At 44.1% G+C, this 12420-nt stretch overlaps 1 protein-coding gene across 1 annotated transcript in view; it reads left to right on the plus strand.

The window, feature by feature from the left end:
* Positions 1 to 11977, plus strand: part of LOC124802721 — a 33276-nt gene extending 21299 nt beyond the window's left edge. Inside the window, exons 2-4 of the mRNA XM_047263689.1 lie at positions 5850 to 5936; positions 6844 to 6902; positions 11757 to 11977. Of these exons, the coding sequence (XP_047119645.1) occupies positions 5850 to 5936; positions 6844 to 6902; positions 11757 to 11879 (269 nt within the window). The 3' untranslated portion in view covers positions 11880 to 11977. The remainder of the gene's footprint in view (positions 1 to 5849; positions 5937 to 6843; positions 6903 to 11756) is intronic.
* The last annotated feature ends 443 nt before the right edge of the window (positions 11978 to 12420 follow it).

Below are 12420 nucleotides of genomic sequence, written 5' to 3' on the forward strand. Positions count from 1 at the left end.
TGGCTGCGTTACATATTAATACGCGGATCGGCGGAAGCAGAATTTGGTCCGTCTCTATGGCAGCGCAATCTCGTAGTGCGGAGACGGACGAGCGCTGCGCCTGCGCTGTTGTGCTTAGCGGGCCGCGCTCTAGTACGAAAGTTGTGTACGCGCAGACTACGCGGAACTGTGTACACAACAGTGAGACACTTGAGTAAAGCTGGGGCTAGTCATCATAGCAACGAAATTTACAGGGCAGAATCTACGAAAATGCGGTGACACACAAAGAGAAAAAAAGTGAAACGAAGACTGAACCATGGGGCACTTCTGCGAAAATACACTGATCAGCCAGAACATTATGGTCACCTACCTAACAGCCGGTATGTCCGCCTTTGTCACGGATTTGGCAGCGACGCGACGTGGCATGGAAGCAATGAGGTCTTGATCAGTCGCTGGAGGGAGTTGGCATCACATCTGCACACACAAGTCACCCCTTAAATTCCGGGTGATGACCTCTGACGCCACGATCAATCAAATCCCGGATGTGTTCGATCGGATTCAGATCTGGCGAGTTGGGTGCCAGCACAACAATTGGAACTCGCCACTGTGTTCCTCGAACCACTCCATCACACTCCTGGTCTTGTGACAAGACGCATTATCTTGATGAAAAATGCCATTACCGTCGGGAAACATCATCGCCATGGAGGGGCGTATGTGGTCTGCTACCAGAGTACGATACTCTTTGGCCACCACGGTGCCTTGCACGAACTGCACTGGATCCATGGATGCCCACGTGAATATTCCTTATAGCATAATGGAGCCACCGCCAGCTTGTCTCCGTCTCACAGTACAGGTGTCAAGGAGCTGTTTCCCTGGAAGTCGACCGATTCGCGCCCTCCCATCCGCATAATGAAGAAGATAGCGGGATTTGTCAGACCATGCAATGCTCTACCGCAACAATCTACCCTTGATCAAACTCAGATAGATCGCGCGCCTTCTCCATTGTACACAGGGACAGCACGCACTCTGATACTATGTGCACCGTGGGCGTATCTGACTAGTAGCCATTCCTCGCCAGGTGACGCTGCTACCACGTGGACGGGTTTATATCGATGGTAGTTCGGTGGTCATAATGTTCTAGCTGATCAATGAATGTTTCTTGCAAGACTTTTCGCCCTCTCAGACCGCACGCTGCTCTCTGGTTCTCAGGTACCTTGTAATTCACAAGCACATTATATGAATATTTTAACTGCCTCGGCAATATACCAATTTTGATGGCATCAAATGCATTGCTGGTGTTTAATAGTGTGAACACTGTGCCCGCGCAGTTATGTGCGACTTAATTTAGCTCATCAGCTACCTGAATTTGCGCAGATTTTGTGCTACGGTTTTTACGAAAACCGCACTCATCTTTAAGATAAGTGCTGAATTTGCGTAAAACGAAATGATCGTGTGGCATTTTTGGGCGGCTGGCCCTCTCTGGGGTTGTTCGGCCACCTAGAGCAAAACGTTTTGTTTGACGCCACTTCGGTGAGTTGCGTGTCAATGTTGGTGAAGTGATGGTTAGGACAATACAGCACCCATTACCTGGGCGGATAAAATCTCCGACCTGACAGGAGATGGAACGCGGGTCTCCTGCATAAGAATCAGCGGCGCTGGCAGCTCATCTACGCAAACGGAATATTTTGGGTACAGCAGGTGATCGGTTTATGACTAGATGATTGTGGGTTATCGATTTTTATGAATAGGTCGGACTATACTCCTTTTTTTACTGAAAGGGATAAGTTGTGACCTGACGAAACTACTTTTGTCCGATTATGGATTCTGTAATTGCTGTGGCAGAAAGGCTTATAAGACTAAAACACATGAAACATTAGTTCACTTTATTACGTAAATGAATAAAAGATTTATTTAACCTTGACACAGTTCTCTGCCACAGAATTGCTTGAAATTTACAACGGTCACTGACTATGAAAGAATCACTTGATGCACGGATTAACAAACTGTTGCCTTGCAGCTCAAAATGCAACATTTACGAAAGTGCATTTCATTGAAATGTCGCTGTGGTATACGTATACTGAATGCTGCAGCGTAGGCCTCAAACTGGGACAGAGCTCTTGTATGGTCGATACTATAAAAGACAGCGCAAGGGCGCTACTGTACTGAGAGGGAAGGCATGTCTTTGGACTGCCTTCCATTGGTTGTTGCGGATGGCAGCGAGCCCTCTGCGGTCTGTGTCTGTGGTATCGATTCGCGCTGCCGACTTTGGTATGGCACTGCGAACTCTGGTGGTGCCACAGGGTGCACCCCATCTGTAGTATCGATAGCTGGACCGACACTGTGAAGTGGATTGCTGAAAAAGAAAGCTTGACTAACGCTGTAGCCGATAGTGCACGCATTAAGCATACGGGCGTGAAGTCTGGAACATGAGAACTTATTAATGAATAAGAAGAAAAGTATGTAGATGCTTTGTACTTATCTTTTCTTTTATTGCTTTTGAATACTCGTAAGCTATAGGCACTGATACAAATGGCTCCTTGCTAGTTCGTAGCCATTAACTTCTGATGGCTATTCTGTCTCTCGGCTAATGAGAGAGAAGGGCTTCATACAACTGGGCGATAGCTAGGTTCGCGTACAACTGGGCGGTAGCTTGGTTCTCGTACAACTGGTCGGTAGCTTGGTTCTCGTATCACGAGACCTGCCTTGGTGGTGGCGCTAGGTCTGCGATCACAGTGGCGACACGCGGGTCCGACATGTACTACAGGGACCGCGGCCGATTTAAACTACCACCTAGCAAGTGTGGTGTCTGGCGGTGACACCACACCATCCACGAGAGAAATATGAAACATGCTTATCAAGGTTGCCATCAGGGACGTTCGTGGCTGTGATAATGCTAATACCGTTGTTGCCCGTCTCTTCAGAAGAGATTATCATTATTGTTTTCCTTATTGTGTTTATTGTAACGTAGCTATGTGCTAATACGAGGCGTATTCGGAAAGTAAGGTAACGGACTGCGGCCAATTGCACTGACGTTTTCAAAACACGTGACGTCACGCTGCGGCGCGGGAGCGCGCAGACACGGAATTTAGCGGCAGTCAATAGCGAGCCAGCGGGTGTGTTGGACCTTCCATCGAGCTACAGATCCCCTTGAAGATGTCTCCCGCAGACGGGGACGAAACGTTGGGAATTGACACAGAATTCATCAACCGACCACGGCATAACAACCCGGAAATTATAATGGACAGGACATTTCCGCCCGTGAAAGTCTACATTTTAGTATCCGATGGAGCTTTGAACAGATGTGTTTGGCACTGTCTCTAGTGTAACTGTCGATCGCTTCACGTCACCCTTTTCAGTTCAGAGCGCAAAGTGATCACGTAGCAATGCCTCCCGCCAAGTATGTGGATCTGAAGCTATGGAGCCCACATAATATAAATGTCATGCGTTTCTTTCTTCAAGACAATTTTCAGCCGCATTCTGCAGGGGCAATGAAGACGCCCCTGAAGCATTTTAGTTCGGAAGTGTTTGATCACCCATAATACAGGCCTTAATAGGCTCCTTGCGTTCGTCATCTTTGCACATATGAACCGCTGGCTACGAAGATATTTTGGCATAAACAACGAAAGGAAGACTAGCTTAGAGAATTGGCGGAAAACACAGGCGGCTGCTTCCCGTGACAAGGTTACTGGAAAGTTTGTACAACGTCACGACAAATGTCTAAGTCGGAGCGGCGACTATTTAGAGAGGTAGCTGGAAGGTGTGGCTAACTGCTGCGATTACAATTTTTTTTTATTTTCACCGTGGTTTTCATTTCGCGACCGATCGGACCTTACTTTCCTTACAGGCCTTGTATGAGAATTATTCAATCTTGGACTTCTTGCAGGTGATGATTCTCCTCAGCATGGGGGCTGACTAGAGCTGAAAAAAATTCATTCTCGTCGTCATCTGATTCTGTAATGGTACTTGAATTACGTAACCAATACGGCACCTCACCTCAACCTCTCGATACCAGCAATATTCTACTGTGTTTCTGTAAAATAGTTAACATATTTCTGTGACAACATTCAGATTTGATTTCATTAATGTAGAGGTACTTCGATACATCGATATGTATATATTGCAATGATATCATTCTTATGTGTATTCTTTCTTTTGTCAGTATGATCATTGACGTTCTTGTAACTCTGATTTTTGGGCGCGTAAGGGTTTATTGGAGAGTCAAACTTTGGTCGTCGTGTTAAAAAGACGCAAATTGTAGTCAGTTTATGAAATGTGAACTTTAACAGCGAGGAAGATATTTTCGAGTATGTTTTATATTGTGAAGTGATGTTTTGGAACGAGCTACGTGATATTGCAACAAAAGTAATAAAAAAGAAGTGTAACTTAAATTCGGAGTGCTGATTACTTTTTTACATCACCATTGTCATAACTTTGCAAAAGTTTAACCTTCAAGAATGGTTTATGATACACATCTATAAAACTTTTGAATGTTGCGGAATAACACCTAGGCCTCTTTGCATCCGAGCTTGGAATCATCACTACCTAGATTTTCGACGATTGGGCCATGAGTTCACAATGAGACCAGCGTGTGAAACACGAAAAGATGAGTGCCTAGTTTATCCATTATTTCAAGAAATGACTTTATTGACTGTGCTCTAATGACACCTGCCACATAATATAACTTGGTTGTTGCCCGGAAATGCAATATTTAGCAGCGTGAGCAACACTACAATCACAATTAATTTTTGACCTTTGTTGTGATAGGGTTGTTAGAAGCCGAGCCGGATCTCGCATCGTTGAATACAGTCGAATGAGCATGCCTCATTTAGGCATTGCAGACGTATTGCCCTTCCCAGTTTCAACAGGTTTCTGAATTCTTCGTAGCGTTCACTGACCGTGTTTGACTTGACATACCTGTCGTTCAATGTTTCACGTAATTCTGCATTTTGCGCTGTTAGTGTAGGAATATGTTGTTGTTGAGCAAACTGAGCTTAGCAACAAGTTTCTGAATTTTGCCTCCATTGTTGATTCACAGATTATTTGACACCACTCGGTTATTGGGGACTTTATTTTAGAGAGAGACGGTTAACATGATTAACGTTCCTACAAGCTGTGTGACGAAATTTGAGCTCTGAGGGCTGGGAGGAATGGACCATGGATGTTACGACGTCCAATTAGAAGTCTGGAGCTCAAGTTTTACCGATATGTCACACACTTCTTCTCTCCTCTAGCGTATTTACATCTATAAGAATGTGACGGTATGCAGTGAGGTGTGTGGGGTGTAATGGAAGAACGCTCGTGTTGGTGAAACTGAATAATCTTCTTGTTGTGTACAAAGTGTGTCACATTTACAACGATGTACTCGTATTACACGCGAGTGAATGTAATTTCTATAGGTACGATGTTAATGCGCTAACTTTTTGCAGCTGACGGAACTATACTCACTTAGCTGGAAGGTCAAATGATAATGGTAAGTACAGGCATATCACCGAGTTGTCGCATCGTGAACCTTTTCAATCTGACAGTAAGAACTGTACTATCCTTTAGGTCTTTCAGACAAGCCAAGTCTCTTTTTCTGTGGTGTAAATTTGGAAATTTGTCGTAAGTTGTTGTGGGACCAAACTGCTGAGGTCATCGGTCCCTAAGCCTACACGCTACTTAATCTAACTTAAATTAACTTACGCTAAGGACAACAGACACACTCATGCTCGAGGGAGGACTCGAAGCTCCGACAGGGGGGAGCCGCGCGAACCGTGGCAAGGCGCCTTACACCGCGCGGCTACCCCGCGCGGCTCTCTCGTGTAACATTAATAACCTAGAGAATACATATATAACTCACATTTGCACTATAACATTGTATCTTTTTGCAGGTGCCAGCTCTGCAGAAGTGACATGTTCTGATGAGTGCCTAGAGCTGGCAAAAAAGGCTAATTCTGAACAAGACCCTCTTACGTGTGGTTTGTATATTACTCTTACATTTATCTGAACACTTGATGGGCGAAATGTTTTCAGTCAATTGAGAATAATAGCGTTCTAAAAGTTTCACGATTTTTGATGGCCATAATTTTTTCACTTCTTGATCACTCATGCATCTGTCATTAAGGGCATCTGAATTTGTTGATTCTTACAAAAGTATCAAAAATTTAGCGTTAGGCTTTAAAAGTGCTTTTGATTTACCATTCTTAGAATGAAAAAGTATAAATATTTACTTTATTTTAAGTTTACATTCCATTTTTGATTGATGGTTATGTAAGTCTGCACACTTGGAATACTATTAATTAAAGAACACATTCACAATTACTAAAACGCAATAAATGCCCTTGAAAGTATTCTTATAAATTGATGAGATACACATTTTGCAAAAGGGGAAAGTATTGACTCGTACGAAAGGAATATTTAAGAACTTCGGGTATCGACAGGAAAAATTTAATGAAAATAAAATAAGCGCAACAACATATATCTACACATGTATTCCAGTCATTTAATGTGGTCATGAAACTTTAAAACCAATCTCCATGATGAAGTATCAACATGTAATGAACACTCACTGTCATTTCAGTGTCCGATGTTTCACTGCGTTCTGTCATTTAGACTGCGATGGTAGGCAGCTTTTGATGCCCTCGTGGGTAGTATTGTTTGCAGTAGGAATTAATAGAAACAATTTTGTATTTTAATATTTGAACATGTGGGGCACTCGGCAGTAGATAGCTGGATGAAATATTTTTGCCACTTCTCACTGCCATACTTGCTTTTGTTGGATTAATTATACTATACGCCTGAAATTACTTTTAGTATTCTTACCTACGTACCATATAACTGGCCTCAGCCAAATATCTTGTAAAACGTTTTGTTTTTCTTGGACAGATTACATAGTTGCTGAATATACGAAGGCTGACTGCGAAGACCATTGCCTGCTGTATCAGGTAAGATTAAGAAACGGACGAAATAAATCTTTCTTCATGCAATAAAATACCAACAGCCGTATGTATTGTAGAAGTTGGTTCAAATGGTTCAAATGGCTCTGAGCACTATGGGACTTAACATCTGTGGTCATCAGTCCCCTAGAACTTACAACTACTTAAACCTAACTAACCTAAGGACATCGCACACATCCATGCCCGAGGCAGCATTCGAACCTGCGACCGTAGCGGTCACGCGGTTCCAGACTGAAGCGCCTAGAATCGCACGGCCACACCGGCCGGCTTTTTATGAACTTCTTATGTGCTACCAGTTTCGGCATTACATTGATGCCATCTTGAGGCCCCACACGTCATAGTCGCAAAATCGCTATACGCGGAAGGAGCCATATAACTGGATCCGTGAATCAAATCGTTATGCAACAGCTCTTAGTGGGCAGGCTGTTGATAAATGATTGCATCAAGAAATACATGCCAGCCGTTGTCCCACATTCCATAATGGATCAACAAAGACGAAACAATTCTTTGTTGTGGAGCAGTACGAGAGTGGTAGGACTGGGTAGATTACATGCACAACGTTTTGTAATATATGTTACAAACCCCTTATAATATAAAATTCAAATTCGCAACCAAACTGACGAATGAGATAAAAATTTAAGTTAAAAAAAAGTTTCGTCACAGGTAAAGTTCTTGAACAGCAGAATAACGTATAATAATTATTACACAAAATTTACTTAACTGTTTCACACTGAATCAAATCAGTCAATACAAGTTCCATTCACAAAGAAACAATCGGTCAAAATATATGTGCTCTTCCCAATATTAGCATTTGACCTTAGAGCACAATGTCTGAACTGTGCAGTTCAAACACCAAACGATAGTACACTGGCGGAAAAAAGAATCGCAACACCAAGAACGAGTTGCGCGACACGAACTAAAGGTTGTAGGCGTGTTCCTACATTTGAAAGATGACGTCTGTTGACACTTCTCACCAGTTGCATAACAGTAGTGCCACTATGACGATGCAAATCAGGTTCGCTTTAAATACACGCTTGAGTGGTCGTGAGAGTTGGTTACCTTTGAGATTGGACGTGGCGAATTGATGTTAGTTAGGAATGCCCTTCAGGCGACAAAGACACCCTTGTTAACACCTCACCGAATTTTAATGAGGCCATGCAACTGGGCTACGAGATGTGCTTCAGTTACACTGCAGAAAGACTTGGCAGGAATGTAGCCACTGTAAACGACTGCTGATAGAATGTTCGGCGTATGGCTCTGGGACATCGTACTGCATCTACAGCAACAATTTGAGCAGCAGTTTTCACCACAGTGACACAATGAACTGTTACACTCTGGTGTTCACCAGGTCTGTAACATCGGCGGCGGAGGAACAGACCTCTCCGTCGTTTTTGGGGAGGACCCGCTATTTCAGGTGTCCCAACTGTGAGGGCGCCGACACCGCCTTCAGGGTGTCTAACGAGCTGTTAGATGGTCACGGAGATCCTCTTCCTGTCGGCGGAGGTGGACACTGTCGTTGGGTCTTGGGACACGGAAGTGACAGGAGGCTCTCACGACAAGCCAGTCGAAGCCAGTTCTTATTAAGTGTAAGTTCACGACCATCGTCCGCGAGTGAGTTGCCGCCATTATGCACAAATGTGCATGCTAGGTACATCGGTACCGGCCATTGATCCCGCAACACAATACAGTATGGTCAGAAATCAGTTTCCGCGTGCTAATCGGTAATTCAAACCGTTGAAGTGGCTCTAAGCACTATGGGACTTAACATCTAATGTCATCAGTCCCCTAGACTTAGAACGACTTAAACTAACCTAAGGACATCAAACACAGCCATCCTCGAGGCAGGATTCGCACCTGCGACCATAGCAGCAGCGCAGTTCCGGACTGAAGCGCCTAGAACCACTCGGTCATACCGGCCGTAATAATGTCGACGCGACACGACAACATGTATACCAAACGTTTGGTAAGAGAATCGTATTTTGTTTCCTTAAAAGCAATTTCAGCTCCCCCTGTCTGGACTGGTCTCGTCATTTCTCGTGATTTTTAGTATTTCAGCTATCTCTTGGTGCACTGTGTCCTAATTTATGGTTTGGACCATTCAATATTTTGTCCGTAATTGGGACTACTATAGTATTATTGTGTCTTGACATGAACCAAGAAGAGTTCTTGCCAGTTTCTTAACTTTTTTTGGGGAGCAGTAAACGTTATTCACGTGCAACAAGCTACTCTTATTTGACGTGTTGTCTTGAACCAAAAGAGTGACATCAAATTTAGTAGGTACACAAATGCACAATGAACTCACTGTGGCAACTCTGAGGCTGGTTGGCAGAATGAAACAAATCTCTTCACTGCTTTATTAATTCACAGATGTGCAACCACACCGTCTAATCACTGAGGCGAGTGCTTTTAACACAGTAGGGTCTTCCAAGTACTAAGCGGTATGCAGACCCACCAAACTGGACATGACGGCGCGATGATAATCTGTCACAACATCACATATGTAATACAAGGCCCACACGGGTGACTGACTCCACTCTACTTGGATTGAAATGCACTCATCTTAAAGCTTGCTGATCCACTTTACGACAAGGTCGTGCACCCTCATGACCACAGGCCTTCCATCCGGCAGTCCATGCGTCCCGCCAGCGGTCCCGGCGTGTTCTCGCACTGCACGGACCTGGCTCCTCCTGAGTCCCCAACCGAACTGGCGCACTCACACGACCCGGAAAAACAACGACGTCGCCCCAAAGATAGGGCAACAGTTACTACATATCGTTAACCTCCGCTGCTGCCAGTAGTGGACAGGCAACGCTTGCGAAACGAGTGGCGCCAGTCAAGAGGAGAAGAAGACAACCGCAACCATGCCAACTAAAGGATACGGTCTGGCCTCCAACAGGGGGCGGAAACCTACAAACAGCAGCAACGCGAGCCGCAGCGCGGCTCACTATCTGATGAAGCATAAAACGTGATTCGTCTTAAAACACCACCTGTCGCCTCTCAGTGTGACGTCCAGCTGTGGTATTGCCGCCCTAGTTCTAGCCTTCGTCGCCTATGAACAGCTGTCAGCATGGGTGCATGAACAAGGTGCCCACTGGGAAGGCAAATACGCAGCAACGTTCACTGCATAGTCATGAAGAAGATACTGCTATTAACCCAATGGTTTATCTGGACGGTCAGTTGCTCAACAGTTTGCACGTCTATCCGCCCATACATATCTCCAATCCTGTCATCTATGTCCTGTGGTGTACCACAGTTGTCTCGGCGTGTCATTTGGATAGTGCAGTTTTCCTATGCACGGTGTACTTTACCCATGGCACGTGAACAGTTTGCAAACTTAGCCATTTCTGATACGCTTCCGCTCTTAGTCAGAAAGCCAATGAGTATGCCCTTTTGGACGTCTGATCAATCGCTCCGTTTCCGCATTATGACAACGACTGCACTGTATTCCGCGTCCCTCAGACAAGCTTTATATACCCCCACTCGTGCTGCCACCTGCCATCTGTGAGTGGTAACTGCACGTTGGCGTCGAACATAGGCGGTGGTCACATTAATGTGACTAGACCCTGTGACAGGTATGCACAGCAGCTGTCAAATCTGACAACGTACTCTCTGTCGACGTCACAAACCAGTGTGCGATTTGCAGGAGGGGTTGGGGGGGGGGATTTCCCCCCCTCTGCATCAGACCATCCCCTCATCTGGTTTTAGTTTATGCATCGCAACCTGGGATGTTTATTTCCCACGCACTGCAGTAAGACTTTACATATAATTTAAATTTGTGGAGCCGAACACTGAAAGTTTACTATTAATATGTTTGCTTTTTAATTTTGAAAAAGTGTTATGTAGTAGTTAATCATTTCAAAACATTGAGAACTAAATGGCAGGACAACGTACGCCACATTTCCATAGCATGCCACAATGTTGCAAGACGTCGCCCCAGCGTAAACGAGGCTTTACAGCCAGGTCTGTATTGTATGGTGGATGTGATGTGTTGCGTACGAAACTAAAACCTGCAATCAGATCCAAACGTCGTGGAAAACTATGAAGAGGTGTCATCCAGCAGCAAGATAACGCTCACCCACATTCTGCGAAACGGACAGCCGGCGCAATAAAGGAGTTGAGATTCGAGGTGCTGGAACATCTACCAAACAGTCCAGGCCTGGCTCCAAGCGATTTTCACATGTTTGGACCCTTAACGGAAGCACTACAGGGAAGAAGATTTGAAAGTGATGAAGACGTCATTGCTGCGGTGCAAAATTGGTTACAGATGCAACCGATAAACGTATTTTCTGATGAAATAAAAAAACTTGTAAAACGTCGGGAGAACTGCATTGAAGTCCAGGGAGGTTACGTAGAAAAATAACGCATGTTTCAGTTTTCTATCATCAGAATAAGTACAACTTTTCACAAATGTGCCTTTACTTTTTGAATTCCCCTCGTATACCTGTACGTAGATGATTTTGTAAATAAGCTTTACCTATAATGTACTTTTAAAGATACAACAAGGGATGGCTTTTCTGATAGTGCATACGCGTGAATAGTGAGTTCCGGCATTAACACCTATTTATAAATAACTGTTTAACCATGGGTAACGCCACGGTCGAAGCTAGTAACATATATAATTATACTAACCCCATAAGACATATCCCCCCCCCCCCACTGGTAAAATCACAAATCGCACACTGTCACAAACATATCGTAACAGCATGAATTCAAGGTGGTTTATTATCTACAATTTGTATGGTACATTAGCAGTAGTGTGATGTTAATCGTGAAATATGATGTTGGTACCAAATTTGATTGAAACAACGTAATCAAACAGTTATTTCTTCTCCTGCTCTCCAGTCTAGATCTGCTTCAACAGAGGAAGGCGGATCGGCTCGCATCAACGCGCGATCCCACTCGCGTAAATTGGCTGCACATCGTTCCAGACATGCTCCTCTGCACCACCGCAGTAATCACCACTAGAGGCAGAAGTGGCTTGTATGATGTTTCTATACCTTGAGTAATATCAGCACCATATACAGAAATAATCTGCACAACAATTAAAGAACTACCACAAATTACTTGTAAATTAACTATTTCCTTTCCTCACGATGTCTTGATTTACACTACTTGGTTTGAGAAAAGCAATTTCACTGAAGGAGCTGCTCCTTTCACATATTTATTTACAGCCACATTAGCCGTAACAAGTAGCATTTCTTCAACAGCAAAATATCGACGCTTTGACGCAAGTTCAGTCACAATGGACAGAGAAAGTTTTTCTATAACAACAACACTAGTTATCTGCTATTAATGTACCCTTTCACGGACTGGGAAGTATACTTACCAGTGACTGAATTTATTTACGGCGTTCATGGGAGTAGGCTGCACCACTTCTGTAAGCTCCTGACAACTGCTAGTACACTGTGGCACCAGCTGTAATTTCTGTTTGTTGTGAAATGTAGCATCTGGGGTAAAAACACATTGTTTTAAAGACATTTTGGGAATTTGCTTATAACCAATGTAG

Source organism: Schistocerca piceifrons, chromosome 6 (assembly GCF_021461385.2).
Source record: "Schistocerca piceifrons isolate TAMUIC-IGC-003096 chromosome 6, iqSchPice1.1, whole genome shotgun sequence".
In the NCBI taxonomy this organism is placed as follows: Eukaryota; Metazoa; Arthropoda; class Insecta; order Orthoptera; family Acrididae; genus Schistocerca; species Schistocerca piceifrons.